We start from the raw sequence: 16923 nt of genomic DNA on the forward strand, positions 1-16923 counted from the left end.
GTAACAATCTCTTCTTCTCACCAACTAGTCTTATGAGTAAGAGCTCAATGATATTCTTAGCATGTGTTTTTTTTACACCTCTATGTCTGTGTATTGTTTATGGAAGATATTAGTAGGCTAGTTTACTTTAAAAAAAGTGGGTATCACCAATGATATTCATGGGCAGATGATGATTTATTCTCAGGTGCCCATGGGATCACCCGGGTGATACACATGTTCCTCAGATTATATCCTTCTTGTTTATCAGTTGTTTTATCCCTGTAAATCAGTTGTTTCAATACCAGCTGTTTTTTTTTTAAAAAGGCGGGAAAACAACTAACCTGTTGGAGTAGTGCCAGCTTTATTTCTCTGTAACGAGTGACAGTTTTATATGATGGATTCCGATTAAATAATTGCAACTCTTTTAGAATTTCCTAGTTCTCTGTATCTTGAGTCAGATGACTATAGTCAACTAGAATTCATGGATGATAATCATAATGAAGCAATGTGTATGGATATAGGTGATCGCACATATTCAAGTCAATGTGTTGTTACAAGTAATAATGAACAGTCAAGTAATGACAATTAAAAGTTATTAAAGAACAAGATCTCAATAATTAAAATGATGAATATGGTGTTGAATCTTTGGAGCTTACAGATCATAATTCTTCTCAACCAGTTGCTTCCTCTTCAAGAGAATGTTTTAGGTAAGATTTTCTTAATGATATGTTCTAATATTTTATATACTAAGACGCAGATTTTATATATTTTTTATTGTTTATTTTTCATAAATTGATGTAGCTTATTATGAAATAATTTCCCTGATATTCCCTACCATATACTCTACTTAATTTGTTTGATGTTTTAGGCATTCTGTAACAGTAAGACAATATGAAACTACAAGCAGTGATGAACAATCAACGGATGAATCAGACCACATTCCCTCTGAGAAAGAAGATAAGATTTCAGTGATTCTTTACTGATGATGAGATCCATGCATCTTTGAAGCCTACATATCATATAACTCAACTAGGACATCTTCCAGGTATAAATATAGGAAGTTGTGGAGGCAGGAGTAGGGGTGGCCATGGAGGTAGGGGAAATCAATACCCAACCTAAGGTGATTGAGGAGTAGAACCCTTACACAGGTAATAACAGACAAAACTTTCAATATATTGAAAATGCTTCACTTAATTCATTTGATGAAGAAAATCTTACAGCTATAATGGCATACAGCTTGTTCCTTGATGGTGAAGTCATGAATTTATTGGTCTGTGAAACAAACAAAGAGGGTAGTCGTAAGAAAAATGGATGGTTACCGGTTTCTGTAATAGAAATGAAACACTTTTTAGGCATTGTAATGTACATGTAAAGTATCCTAAAATAAAGGACTACTGGAGCCAAAAGAAACTGTATAAGAATGGGGGTTTGTCCTGCTGTTAATGCCAAGTAATAAATTTCAAGATATACTCAGATTTATTCATTTTGCTGATAATGAGGATCCTCTGCCAGATGACAAATTACATAGTTAGGCATTTATGTTAGGTGAACATAATTATGTAGGTATTTATGTATCCAAGTGAATGGGTTGTAGTGGATGAATCTGTGATACAATTTCAAGGATCCCTGTCTCAAAAATAGTAGTATGTTTTTTTTACCTCAAAAACATCTCAAGATGTTAAAATTATGCGATGAGTCAGGATATACTTATAAATTTCAAATTTATGAAAGCAAAATATTTGAATCTGCATCAAAAGAAAGATTATCAAAGTTGTTTTCAATCTTATAGAAAATTATCTGGATGGAAGTAGAATACTAGTAATATTTATACAAATGGAACTTTTATACAAATGTTCCATGTGGAAAAAATGTTTACAAAGAAAAACATATATTGTAGGAACATTAAAAAAAGAAGTGAAAGACGTGCTGCGGGACATACTGAAGCCAATGTTGAAGAAAGGAGGTATAACTGGTAAAGAAAATAGATTGTATTGTAGGCTGGATGGAAAGATAAAAGAATAGTACAATTTATGAGAACAAAACAAAGTTTTGATATGGCTTCCAGTGAAAAATTAAATAGAAAGAGAGAACAAGTTTTTAAACCAAAGGCCTTTTTAGCATACAATTGCCACAAAAAAGGAGTTGATATATCAGATCAAATGGCAAACTATTTTACTCCTAATATAAACCATCAGATAGTTTCACAAAGTTGCTTTTGAACTTATTTTGAGTACATCTGTGGTAAATGCCTAGGCTATTTTTAAGGAGAAAACTGGTAAAAAATTGAAATTGTTGGTTTCAGAGAAGCTCTGATTGAATCACTAATTGGAGTTGAAATACGTAAGCCTACTCCTGCCTCAAATTCAAGGTGCAGAAATTGTCCATCCCTACACAAACTTGTAAAATCTAATGTAAGGTTTCATAATGGATGACCAAAAAGGAGACTTTGCAGTGGTTGTTATTATAACATGTTTGCTCATGAAAAGGATCGTTCTCACGCCAAAAGAAACGCAAAGCAAGTATTTACATTTTGTGACAAATGTGAAGGAAACCCCTACTTTTGTATAGAGTGTTTCAGTTTCAACAAAAGATATTAAATTGGATGAAGAAAAGTAGTTAATTGATATAACCTCAATTTACTTGTCTATAATATGTTGTTTTACTGATATTTTACCATGATCTACTTTTTCACTTTACTCAAATAAAACATATGTCTTTGTCAGTGCCATTTTTAATTAAACCTATGTCTTACTGCCCATGGATATCACAGGTGATGCCCAGCTGGTTACAATGAAGAAACAATCTTTCCTAGCCCAAATATAATGTTTGATCCCTGATGGTAAAAAGCTTATTTAAATAAAATGGTTCTGTATATTACCAGCGATACCCATGGGCTAAACATTATCTCGGCAGTGTATCACCAGTGATACCCGTAAGATTCAGCCACATTTGAAAAAAAAGCTGCGGGACCCAACTTGTTAACAGCCTCCAAATGGATGTAAAAAGGGTCAGTCCCAGCTTTGGCTTGGATAATTCAAGTGTGGTAAAACCTTGATCAGAGCAGTGTCAGAAAATATACGATTAATTATAATATTAAAAATAGATGTTAAGTTCATGTTAATTATTTAAAATATAAAGATAATGAAATAATATTTTTATGTGAAGTTATTAAATATATAAAATAACCAAAAAATAATTCAATGCTGTTGGTCAACACATTTGGTTGCGTCAACAATGCTCTTATGGACATTTTTGTGAAATAAAAATAAGGCATTTTTTTCTGCAGAAGTTAAGGTAACATTATAATAAATTATCAACTATTATAAAAAATATTTTTTATTACAATCAGAATAGCAAAATAGCTTTACGTAAAAACATTCTATTATCTTTAATATTAAATTTGAATACTTATTTCAGCTGTATTGTTAAAAGTGTAAATTTGATCAATCATTAATATAACCTTATAGCCTTCAGAAACTGTCATTTAAATTACACTGTCCTCACGATAGATCATTTTATTTGAAGTACTTTGATTCCTGTGGCATTTTATTTATCTTATAATTTCTTAAATTTAATAAAATTGACCAAAAAATTTAATTGGATAAATTTTGATGTTAACAGAGTGTATTAAATGTGTACTCTCATTATCTTGATTCAGCTTAAGTTTGAGTATAAAATAATTTTTGCTAAGGTGAACTAAGAACATAAAAATTTAATTTTTCCATAATTACAGGTTTACCAAGATAACATTTATGATGAAGATTCAGAATTTCATTCAATAAAAAAGGTTATGGTTGAAATGGGAGAACCATACAGTAATATGGAACTGATATCATTTAATTCAGCTTCAAAAGGTTTCTAAATCTGAAAATTATAATTTAGTTTAATAAAGGATATGATATTTATATTTTAATAAATAATTCCAGTATATCATTTTAAAATTAACATAATGATTACTCATACTAATAAACTTAGTAAAATTTTGTTACACTGAAGTTTTCAAATTGATTAATTCCAAAATGTAATAATATTAATACTGAAGCTGACTGTCCCTAACAAATCTGCACAGATTGGCCACAAATTGTCAGTATAATCACATTGGATATCAGTGTTCTGATATCCAGTGTGTTTTATTTACTTAGCCAAGTAATCTTCACCAACCTTTATGTTTGATCATATTTCTCTTAATTACTGACAATTGATAGTGACAATTAGTTGAAACCTCTTCCTTTCTTCCACATACCTTCTACAACCTGTGTTAGTATATTTAGGACCCTCAAAAAAATTCATTTTTCAAATTATAAAGTTATTTTACAATTCATTTACTTATGTATTTTTTATCTTTTCCTAATTTCCAGGATTAATTGAAATGAACTTTATCTGTTATTAAAAATATACAAATTTTGGATTAAAATTTATTCTGTTTCTTAAATAAGGAACTATATAACAAAAAATTGAGATGTTATTTCAGGATTTCAATGTGTGTTATGATATACATCATGTAAATACCCTCATTCATCTGATCACGGTTTAAGTTCCAACTATGGTCTGACATAATTGTCTAAAAAAATACAGTGATTATGACTGTGTATATATATATATATATATATATATATATATATATGTGTGTGTGTGTGTGTGTGTGTGTGTGTGTGTTTGTGTGTGCGCGTGTGTGTGTGTTTGTGTGTGCGCGTGTGTTTGTGTGCGCGCGCGCGCGCGTGCGTGCGTGTGCGTGCGTGCGCATTATAATTGAGTTGATAAATTAAGTAAATCATTTTTTTAGGTTTTAAAATAATTTGAATTTTTAATATATATATATATATTTATTCAAAATTCATAGTTAAATCATAGGGTGGTTGTAAATTTGAACTAAAATAATGTTACAATTGATTATAAATACTTACTTTTATACTTGTGATAAATCAAACTTGTTTTTTAAAAAAAAAAAAATATTTTAACAAGAAAATAACAAATATATATGGTTCCAGTAACTTCACAAATTTTATAGTAAAATAATTAAACATATTATTTTCAGAGAGGCGAGAAAAATGATTGGTAGGAATATACATATTCTGTATGTATTGTATATTTAGAAGACTATATAAAAGAGAAAAAATGTCAGATGAAATTTTGAAGAAGCAAAAGAATTTTATAATATTAAAGGAAATTATTTTGTGATCAGATTTTGGAGATTCTAAATGACTTAAATAAGGCACCACAGATGATAAACATCTGAATAGATTCTGAAAGAATCTATTCCAGACTTTTTTCAGTCTTGTTTAGAAAGAGCAGGACTGAATACTAAACAGACTATACAGATTTTAATGTATAGTCAAAGACAGTTGAAAAGTAATCACAGTTTTTAGAAAAGTGTAATCATTATGACACCACAGAAAGGAGTGGATAAGTAAAAGAACTATCATGTTATCAATCTAGATCTCCAATATTGATGATGCTCATTAGGATAATTTATAGATGAATTTATAAATTAATCTGGTGTACTAACTGAAGACAAGGTTTCAGAAACAGCATGAGTACAAGGCTCTTGAAGTAGTTTTAGCAGTAAGTTTTAAGTATAAAATCACTACATGTCATTTGTAATCTAAAGAAGACATCTGATAATGTAGAACAAAACAAAATTGGAGAGAAATATTGGGAAAGAAGATGTACAAGAATATATACAAAATTTATATATATAGGAAGAATATATACAAGATGTACAAGTGCCACATAATTGTTATAAGACGAGGTGAAGAAAAACAAGTTCTGATTCAGGAAGGAGTGAAAGAATTATTTATATGCCCATACAGGAATTGCCAATGACAGTCTTTTTTTGGCAGAACCACAAATAAATTGAGGGAAATTCTAAATAGAATTATAAATTCATTATTTATTGCTAGAAGAAAAGTTCTGTAACAAGAATAATACAAAGCAGATGCAATGTATGGAAAGGAGGATAAATGCTGAACATAATTCACCAAAAGTTACAGAATTTGCTACTTAGGAATAAAATTAACAACAATAAACAAAGTAATGAGATTACCAACAGTAGAGAAATTGAACCAAAGTTTAAATAACCCAACTTTATATAAGTTTTTAAAACTTGTATCATAATATGCTCAATTGCCGTTATAATCAACTTCAGTAAACTGGAGAGTATGTTCCTTACCCTGGTCTAAAAAATGTACTTTTAAGTGTTTATTGTTAACATCATCATGGTCATCATTTCTTAACCATCTTTAGCCTCAGGTGAAAATTAAGATCCATCTTTTGATGAAAAATTATCACTTCTTATAAAATGCTAAACAAAACACAAGACATCAAACTCAAAAAATATATACTAAATTGGTACACATTAAAAATCCAGTACTGTTGATATTTTATATGTACTCATATATATCTTCCTAAATAAAATAAATAGCTAACCACCAGGATTAGAACAGCAGTACTGGTTGCTGAAGACAACTACAAGAGCAACTGAGGCACAAACAAGATCTTTGATGAGAGAGAATTTTCTAGTTCAGATAAAATTGTAAGAATTAGAAAGAAATTCTGAAAAGTATCTGTCTAGTATCGTAGAATTTTATGGCAGTGAAACATGGATATGAATAAAAATTTTGAAAATCATATGGGATGATACAATATGAAATGAAATCAAGTAGGAAAGGAGAAAATTCTTACACACACAACTTGATTTAAAATATTTATCATTTTATTTAAATATAATATTTTTGTTTATTTAAATCAATGATTCTAACTAAACCATGTGCGCAAACTGCATTTCATTCACACAGGTGTGGCAGTACTAGTGGCCACTTTAAATAATTTTTTACACTTGCCTGTGATATCACAACATGGCAGACGACTACAACAGCTGTAGATCAGTGCTACACTAGTGCTCCTTGTGGTGAGAGGAAGTATTATTGACATGTATACCCACTTAGCCACTAATTTATTTAGATCATTTTTTTGGGTGGGGGTGCGATTTTGAAAATGTTATTTTTTTATTGTTAACAAAATGTGCCTAAGAAAAATAAGATATAAATTAAGCAAAATCTCTATTTATTAAAGGTGACCTTGCACTATAGCCTTACCCTCTCAACCATTTAAATTGAAAATTTAATTTAATCAGTGTCCCAATACAGAAGTAATCTGACCAAGTTTGGTCAAAATCAGTCCAGTAGTTCTGGAAATATAAGGAGTGTGACACCAAACATATACATGTACATTTGGAAAATTTCTATCTGGTTTTTTGGGTTCCTTAGGTGTTGAAACGTCAAGATCCGGTGAAAAACGCGTATGCCCAAATTAGACAGATTACAAAAATTGTAATTTATAAAACAGAATAGAGTATGCAGGATTTCAATTATTAATGAAATCTGTGTTTCTAGAAAAAAATAAAGGGATTAATTAAACAGGAGTTAATTTTGTTTTAGAAATAATTATATATATATTTTTTTAATTTATAGGATATGCAGGGGAATGTGGTTTTAGAGGAGGATATGCAGAATTTTTTAATATTGACAAAAATATTAAAGATATGATTATTAAAATGGTATCAGTAATGCTTTGCCCTAATGCAGTTGGTCAGGTAAGTAATATGAAAAAAACTGTGAAGTTTTAACTGGAATTTCATTTCCATATGTATCTGGTACCACATAAGTAAATTCTTGTTTTTAAATTTAGATAGTAGTTGTTTTTATATTTAAATTATTAGGCATCTCAATATTTCCTACTTGAAGTAACATGTTAGGTAGTTAAGCCGAGTGTATTCTCTTTTAGTATTTAGGTTAACTATTTTTACTCTTTATTATGAATCAAAATTGTTGTAAAAAAAAGGAAAAGGTGATAAAAATAAGCAGTTTTGGTTTGTTTTTAATTATTATTAAAACAGAAATAATATTTTATAGGAAAAAAATTTAAATCTTTGCAAAAAATATTCATAATATTACTTATGAATCAGATGTGATTAGATATAAACATGAAGATAATTTTTTTAATGTAAGTTATTTAAAATAAAGATTGAAAATGATGAAGTTCGGCTTTTAAATGGTATTCTTTAAAATAAGATCTGTTGCTTTTCTCTTAAGATGGTGTTCATTTTTTAATAAAATACTATTGTAATTGTTAAAGTAAGAGAAGGGAATATTATTATATTTGTGATATTAAAAAATAGATTTAAGTATAACATTTTGTGAAATAATCATCATTTTAAGAAGTTATGTCTTTAAAAAGTAATGAATAACTTATCTAACAATTTCATAATTAGTCTATTTCATGAAGTTTACCTCCACTGCTGGGAGAGAAATTTGAAGCAAAAAGTTTGTTTAAACATACAACTGAAAATGATAAAAACAAATATCTGAGATATTATATCTAGTAATAAATAAATGCTTTAATTCTGATGTGTACTAACGCACATCATGACAGGAATGGGTAGGTATGCTTCTCCGTGGATGTTAAAAGGCATTGTCCCAGCATTTGTGTGGATAAATCAAAGGAAACTGTTGTAAAAACTCAATCAGAAAGATAGAGGTAATTAAAATCCACAAAATAATTGTAAAAATAAGAAATAATTTACATAAGTATGTGAAAATACTTATGTAACTTAAGTAACCATTCAATATATAAAATAGCAAAATCACTATTCGCAAAGTGTTAAACAAAATTATTTGACGTTATATGTCCAAAATTATTTGGACATCTTAAATGGTGATGCAGAATAAAAATAGCAATAGAAGCACAATAAGGCTTTTTCTCATAAATCAAATTACAGAATGATTGAAAAAGGACTTCACAACTTACAGAATTGGTCTCATTTCATAGAAAAATAAATAAAATTTTGTCACCCAACATTTACTTTAGTTTGATATGGCTTCCATTTGTAATGCAACATACACCCTACCTGAAGTTGATCTCATTCCATACTGTAGCCAGTAAGTTAGGCATTACCTCTCCAGCTACAGCGTTAATTTGAAGTCTTAGCTCAACAACATCATCAGGCAAATGTGGTACGTAAACCCAATCTTTAATGAAACCCCCACAAGAAAAGATCTAGCTGGGCCAACCTTTGATCAACCTTTGATTGTGGGCCAAGCCTTTGGCCAACCAAAGATCTAGTGAGGTGGCCAACCTTCACAACCAATCCTCCAACGAAGGAATAGAGTATTAAGAAAATCTTGGACGTCTAGGCAGTAATAAAGCGTAGTGCCCCATATTGCTGAGTAATGGCGTCCATCTTGGTCATCATTGTCTAACTGAAGAATCAGAAAATTTTGAAGCATGTCCAGATTAATAATACCATTTACAGTCACCTCCTGAAAGAAAAACATCTTCTTTGTCTGTTTGCTTAGGCCAATCATTTATTTGCTTAGGGCTATCATGAATGTGCTGCAAAGTTTCATGACTGTTTTCAGTACCCAATATTCAGCAGTTATGGGTGTTTACCACTGATATAAAATGTTGATTTATCATTAAAAATTCTAGTCATCACACAAAACTGCAGCCTAGCAACTTTGTCATCTGTAATGTATTGAACCACGGTTAATTTGTATGGCTTTCAATGCACTTTTTTACATAATATGTGTTGAGTTAATTTCTTACTACATGCAAAGCTTTCAGAGTTGTTCCACAGCAGCTTCAGGGACATGTAGGCATCCTGGAAATTTTGTATGATTAACAGAACATCCTCTATTTCAATGAAATTTTGGTGCTAAGAGTAAATTATATGTTTACTAGGAGGCTCCCTATCATACTTGCCTAACTGCAAATCGTGAAACCAAATTGCAGAGCGAGCACATTCTACACTAGTAAATCTATTCATTTTTAACAACACTGGCCGCCAAATTCGGTACTAAAGAACTATGTGAGTAAAAACTTGATATATTTTGCTATGAAATGAGTGAGACCTCAACAAAATTTGTAAGTGTTCTAAATACATTTTTATATGCTTTTAAAGTTATCACGTGGTTACATGAAAACTGTTCTGTTGTCTGGTCCGAGATGACTATTCTATTAAACAAACGTTGCACATTGATAAATAAAGAGATATGGACAAGCAAACATTTTGAATTTACTGATTATCTGTCAATGATTATGGTGCCAAGCAATAATATTGACTCCCATTTTGACTGATGGTTCCCCACAAGTTTCTTTTTTGTAGGAGTATACATAGGCATAATAAATATTTAATAATGATGACAAGCTTACTGTTTTACTTACATGCTTAAAAGCAACAATGTGGTTTGCATTTATTGCAAATAAAATCAATTTGACTTCATTTCAACATAACTGAATGATGTACAAAGCTGATATTAAATTTCATGTGTAATAACACATTGCAAAATGTTGATTTTGCTCAGAAATAATGTTAAAAATCTGTGACTAAAAATTATACAGAAAAATATAGATTTAATTTTAATTTTGACCTGAAAAATTTAATGAATAAGATATCCATGGAGTTAGCATATTTATCCATCCCTGTCATCTATGTAATTAGGTAAAAATCAGAATAAAAGATTTATATATTTATAATGTCTTGTAGTTCTTGAGAAAATTGAAAAAAAAATTGTAGATAGTAACTTGGAAACAAATGATTTCTGGACACGCGCTTATTCAGACTTTTACTTCAAATCCTTCCCAAAAATGCAATTGGAGTTGAAATTATTTTACCTTACAGGAGTTTCATAAAACTCCTGTGTAAATAAATAAATAATAATAAATATCAGATAATTTTTATTTTATGTTATTCATTTTATATTTTATTTGTGTTACTTAAAGATAATATTAGATGGAATAATATGCCCGCCAATAAAAGGTGACTTAAGTTATAGATTATACATGGAAGAAAAAGAGGAAATATTAGATAATCTTGCAACTAAAGCTGAAAAAATTACAGAAATGCTCAATGACATTGATGGTATTGAATGTAATACTGTTCAGGGAGCCTTGTATGCATTTCCAAAGGTAACAAATTATTTTTTTATCTATTATTGAATATCTTTTAATCTCATTACTTTAAACCTGCTGAAATATGAATACAGTAGTAAAAAGCTTTATATATATATATAATAAAGCTCAGTTATCTATTCTTGTTACTAGGAGGAACAGTGGGTAAAATAAATATATATTGATATTGGTATATGTAACATTTAGCAATACTACCCTACCCACTGGTGGGAATTCATAGAGTTTCTATGGAGAACAATTTAGATCAGTTTGATATTTCTATATGCCACACAATTCTGGTGTCTGCAAGAATTTTCTTTTAACAAAACTCAAATCTTATCTGAGGTAGGTCTTAGTATCAGAAAAAAACCATTTTTTGAATCATTTAAGTTAGCCTGTGAAAACTCATTGATTATTAATGTGATGCGTCAATCCTGGTCTCAATTTCCTGAGAGACTGCGGGGAAGATGGATTCTCATTGTCTGGAAGGATGTAGTTGTTCATTTACAAGGGTTGTTTCTCTTACTTCATAGATTTTTTTTATTGTGAAAAAATATTCCATTCCGTAACTGAGCCTGTTTTTCATTTAATGATTCTGTAATACCTAATGTTACTCACTACAGGGATAAGTTTTATTACAAAGTGACACTTTCATGAATGAAGAATATCACTTTCATTTCAGTAGATTGCAATGCTGATGTGATGTATAGTCAGTGCAGCAAAGAAGTTAATGGGCAGCTATTTGACTCCTTACTTTCCTTAGTAAGCCTGTCAATGGTTTGATTGAATGGCTAAAATTTTCAAGATTGACATGGTAGCTGTCATTTTGCTCACAACAATTATATTTTTAATATTTAATATTATATACACACATGAAATAATAGTACATTAAATATACGTAAATAAATAAGTAACAGGTGTATAAACAAATAAAAATATTAGATTGTAATATTAGATATTAGATCCAGACTTTTTTTAAAATGAAGGTTATTTAAAGAATGTCTTAAATAGTATTTTGGTTTGAATTCTAAATATTTACTTATTTAATGATATTAGTAATATTATGAAATTTAGTAATATGTTAAATTATATATAATATGTTAAATATATGTTAATATTATATATTTAAATTATATATTTAACCTTATAACATTATTTGCATCTTGTATTTATTTTTTTCATTTTGCTGCTAACCTGTCATTTTTATAACTGCTAATAATTTTTTATCTATTTGATATTTAGTATGTTTAGTTTTTTTGGTTTTGTTTTGCAAACATTATAAGAATAATTGTGGTTTTAAGAGAAAAAGTTGTGAAAAGGTTAAATGGTGAAGGTGGTAGACATTGCTATTCTCAACAATAAATAGTTGTTGTCAGTGCATGAATTGATAACCTGGTAATTTTTTAATACAATTTCCATCTGTTGTTGGGACCTCAATATCTAACTGCCACTTTATCCCATAGTATATAAGCTATTTTATTAGTTTTTTTATTGTACATTATAGGATATTTTCTCAAAATGCATGATTAAAACTTCAAAACTCTAAAATGTCAATAAGTGCAAAACTTCTATAAAGTTTTCATTATACCTGCTCAAAAATAATTACAGTATAAAAAAATAGTGATCAAAGAAGCTTTATTTATTCCTTATAACATGTAATAATAATAATAAAATAATAATTAGTTTTTTCAAATAAAAAGTTATCTTTCTTAATAACTGAATATTATTTATTAATACATTTCTATTTATAATAAGAATTAATATTTTAATAGATTAAGTTGCCAAAGAAATTTATAAAAGAAGCAAGGAAAAACAAAAGGGCTGGAGATGAAGAATTTTGTATGCAATTTTTAGATGCAAAAGGAGTTACTGTTATTCCGGGTACTGGTTTTGGTCAAGTCCATGGCACATATCATTTTAGGTAATTAAAAATTATATTTTACAGACTAATTTTGACATAAATTGTTTATAAAATACAGGTGAAATAAATTTAATGTAAAAAAACAAGTATCTTAAGTAAGAAAGTATGAGATTATATAATGCGAAGAGGAGGTGTAGAAATGATTGGAAATACTACATGGCATTTCTAAATAAATCTAATGTACTTATAATCAGGGTTTTTATTTTGAGTAATTAATATATGTAGTATATCTGTAAAATAATGGTAGGATATTAAATGGTCATAATTTGGAATAAAATATCATAGAGATATGAAGTATTTGTCAAAATTATTTAAGAAATTATCCAAGAATCTTACTTATTCCACTAGATTTTGATATCTGCTCTTTAAATAGTTGGCACTTGCCAGATGTAATAGACAACAAGTTTGAGATCCATTCTTTTGTGTGATCCAAATCTTTTACTTGATTGGAGAACACTTGTACCTTATTTAACTCCAAATATAAAAATCCACCAGGCTACACAATCTAATCATCCAACCTATTAATGAGAAAATGCTTCATTTAGATAATCCTGCATAATGTGGCAAAATGTAATGAAGCTTAATCTAACTGGAAAATTGAATTCTACAGTAAGAGTATTTGGGGATTGTCCCAAACACCACCACTGCACTTTTTAACATATCCAAGAAGCTGTTACAAGTTTAATTTTTCATCAAAAAAGAAGACAACAACTCTTTTGCCCATCACACACTGACTTTTGAGTTTTTATACTGATGTTCCAAAATGATGTATGTGGAGGTTCAGTACTTCATATTTGAACATTATGTGATGCAATTGTCCCAACACATGAAATGTAGCTTCATCACTGAAATTAACTTCTTTAAAAATTCCCATTACGATCTAACATATTCAGAATGACTGTAGAGAATTGAAATCATTAAATTTTTCCCTGATGATAGATTTGATAAAATTCCAAAATTTTAAATGAGTAAATATTTCTTTAAGGCATTGTGGACAGTTGTTTTTGGAAAGCATAACACACAAATTCTATGGTTTCATCAGTCACCGGTTGTCATTTTTGATTCAGGAGGTTGCCCATTTCTCTTATTCTTATTTCTTTATCTTATTCTGAGTTCTTTATCTTATTGACAAATGTGTTATTTTCATGTAGTTCTTCATAGAGTATGCACAATATTCACGCTTACAAATGTTCTGATTAAAACTTAGCCAGCCACAAAAGACATTGAACTTGACTTCCAACTGTAATCATGGTGACTAACAAATTTCATGTTGCTATTGGCCTAGTACTTCACGTCTGTCATTCTTTGATCCAAAAATTTGACTGTTTGAAACCAATACTGTATACTGTAAATATATATATTACTCAAAAAATAAGTACTGAGTACAACAACATTGGCTGCACCAAGAAAAAAGGTTTGGTTTTCTTTAGGCACTTGCACAGAATGAATGTTAAACAAGTTAACAAGCTGGATCCAAGAATTAAAAAAAAAAGATTAGAAAGAATAACAAAAGAAAGGATGAAATAACAGAAAAAATGTATTTTGAAGGAATGTGCAAAAAATAGGATTTCACGGTAGGAAAGATAACAGAACTGAAACAAAGTGTGAAGCAATGTGCAAAAAATAGGATTCCAAGGTAGGAAAGATAACAGAAATGAAACAAAGTGGACCAAGGAAAAGGAAAAAACACATTGTGAAAATAAGAGAGTACTGGAAGATAAGGAAACAAAACGAGAAGGAAATGAAATTGTTATATGGTCCTTATATGGCCATAATAAAAGCAAAATTATAAATACTTAGGCATTCTGTTTGGACTACATGCAGTATTTTTGAGGTATGTTAATTAATATTTTAACTTTATGTAGGATGAATTTTAAATTATAACATTGTTTATTAATACAATTGAAAATAATGGACAATTTGATTAAATACAGTATCTCATTTTAGCTTTAAAATTGTTTATTTTCAATTAAAAATAAGCTGAGTTTTACAGTGAAGTTTACATAGTCATAATATTAATTAAATGGCTTTAGGGTAGAATAATATAAAGCTCATTTACAGTTTTCATGCAAATTCTGAAATTTAAATTTAGGATATTTATATCAGGTTTTTCTTTGCATTTCCTGAAAGTTTTATTGCTAGCATGCCTTTGTAGACACCACTGTGAGAAGAGGATTCACATTGTTACTTTTATTACTAATATTATTATTAATACTATTAGCCTATAGGATGGCTAATAAAAAAATTATCTAATAAAGTTTGAATGTTACAGTTTTAAAAAAATTAGTAATATTGCATAGAAAATCAAGGCCTTTTGTTCTTTTGTACATCTTTCTATTAAGAAATCATAAAAAATCCTCCTGACACCTTGGTTTACATGAAGACACAAAGCCAGCTATTTCACAGAAGTCACGTGGTTTAATATTATAATATATGGATGTAATTTTGGAAGAAATAGTACAATTCTACTCAAATACCATTTATATCACAGAATTACATCTATTACTATTTTCATACTGTTAAAAAAAAGGTATTTTATTCTGTGATCAAACTACTTCATATGGCTTAAAAACTGTTTTATAATTATTTTACTTTGTTTACAAAGTACCTTTTTTGTAATTTTCTTTCTTAAAATTACAGTCGTGAAAAAATAAATATATAGCTGCAGCTGTTGGTTAGATATTTCCTCGCAGATGTTTATTTATCTTTAGTAATATTATTTGGGGTCAGAAAAGTACTAAAAAAAGTAACACATTTGAGGTCAGATGAATTTCATCTGTGGTAATGAAATTCATAGTTTTTATCTCTGTTAGAGCATTTAATTTCTGCTAGATGACTTTTTTGACTCCAATCAGAAAGACGGAATTGAAAGAAGAATTGGAAAAACCAGCATCAATAAAAAGTTCCACAAGGTGGGTAATTGTAGATTGTTGACAGTTGTGTACAAAGAGTTAGAACCCGTCACTGACACCGTGCGTGAGAGGAGACTAAGATTCTTTGGACATATCATGAGGATGCAAGATTCAAGACTTCTGAAACTGCTAGTACAGTTACAGTACAATCTTGACTCTAATAACATCCACGACAAGATTTAGATCGATCAGAGAAGTAAGAGAGGATCTGAAAGAAATTGACCTTACACCAGAACACACCACAGATTTACATTCACAAGAAAAAACTTGCAACAAGAACGTTTTCAACACTAGGAAGAGCACAAAGATAGGAACGTATGAAAAAGTACTGGGAGGACTAGAAGGCCCAAACAGTCCCATCGAAGAGACTTTGATAACGGACTGACTAAAGTGATCCTATGCGTTCATAAAAGATAATAATAATAATAAGGCCTAACGTTAAGGTGTTGTCTAGATTTGTGTGAAATTCATCGTCAATTATAGAACTTAATAGTAAAAGTAAAAAGTGAGCTTTTGTTTTCCAAATCAGATTTTTCTTTAATTTCTGAAATTTTTGTTATAACTGAATATTTTTAAGTTATTGAATAACTTAAAAAAAAGTCTTAAAAAAATAGTACAAAGAAGTTATTATTTAGATTAATTAAATCATTTATACTTTACTGACTGATAAAATTTTATTTCTGTTTCAGGACAACTATACTTCCACCTCTTAAAAAATTAGAGTATGTTGTTTCAGCATTAGATGACTTTTATGAAAAAATAAAGAAAAAATATAATTGAAAAATATTTATAAATTTATGTACTTTAGCTCATTAGTTTCTTACTGGTTATTTTAATTCTTCTCTTTTGGCTGCATTTATTAGAATACTGTCATACTGAAGACAAGAAAAAAGGAAAAATTAATATTTTAGGTATTATTTTATTGTACTAATTTTTTATATAACTGTAACTTATTATTATTAGTTAACCATAAATAATAAAGACTGCGGATTATGCAAAAAAATTATTAGATGATAATATATTTGAATGGTATCATCTTATTAGAAATATTCTAAAGTACAATCATCTTAGTAGAGATATTCTGAAATAGCAATGTGAAACTAAACTGAGACAATAATAATAATAATATTAAATGATACATTAGGAAACAGATTAGAATTAAAA

At 28.9% G+C, this 16923-nt stretch overlaps 1 protein-coding gene across 1 annotated transcript in view; it reads left to right on the forward strand.

Annotated features, from left to right (window-relative positions):
• LOC142326961 (alanine aminotransferase 1-like) overlaps positions 1–16539 on the forward strand; it is a 44868-nt gene extending 28329 nt beyond the window's left edge. Inside the window, exons 9-13 of the mRNA XM_075369693.1 lie at positions 3713–3833; positions 7449–7570; positions 10759–10944; positions 12699–12847; positions 16449–16539. Coding sequence (XP_075225808.1) covers positions 3713–3833; positions 7449–7570; positions 10759–10944; positions 12699–12847; positions 16449–16539 — 669 coding nt within the window. The remainder of the gene's footprint in view (positions 1–3712; positions 3834–7448; positions 7571–10758; positions 10945–12698; positions 12848–16448) is intronic.
• Positions 16540–16923: the final 384 nt, after the last annotated feature.

The sequence above is a fragment of the Lycorma delicatula genome, chromosome 6 (genome assembly GCF_047948215.1).
Source record: "Lycorma delicatula isolate Av1 chromosome 6, ASM4794821v1, whole genome shotgun sequence".
Taxonomy (NCBI): Eukaryota; Metazoa; Arthropoda; class Insecta; order Hemiptera; family Fulgoridae; genus Lycorma; species Lycorma delicatula.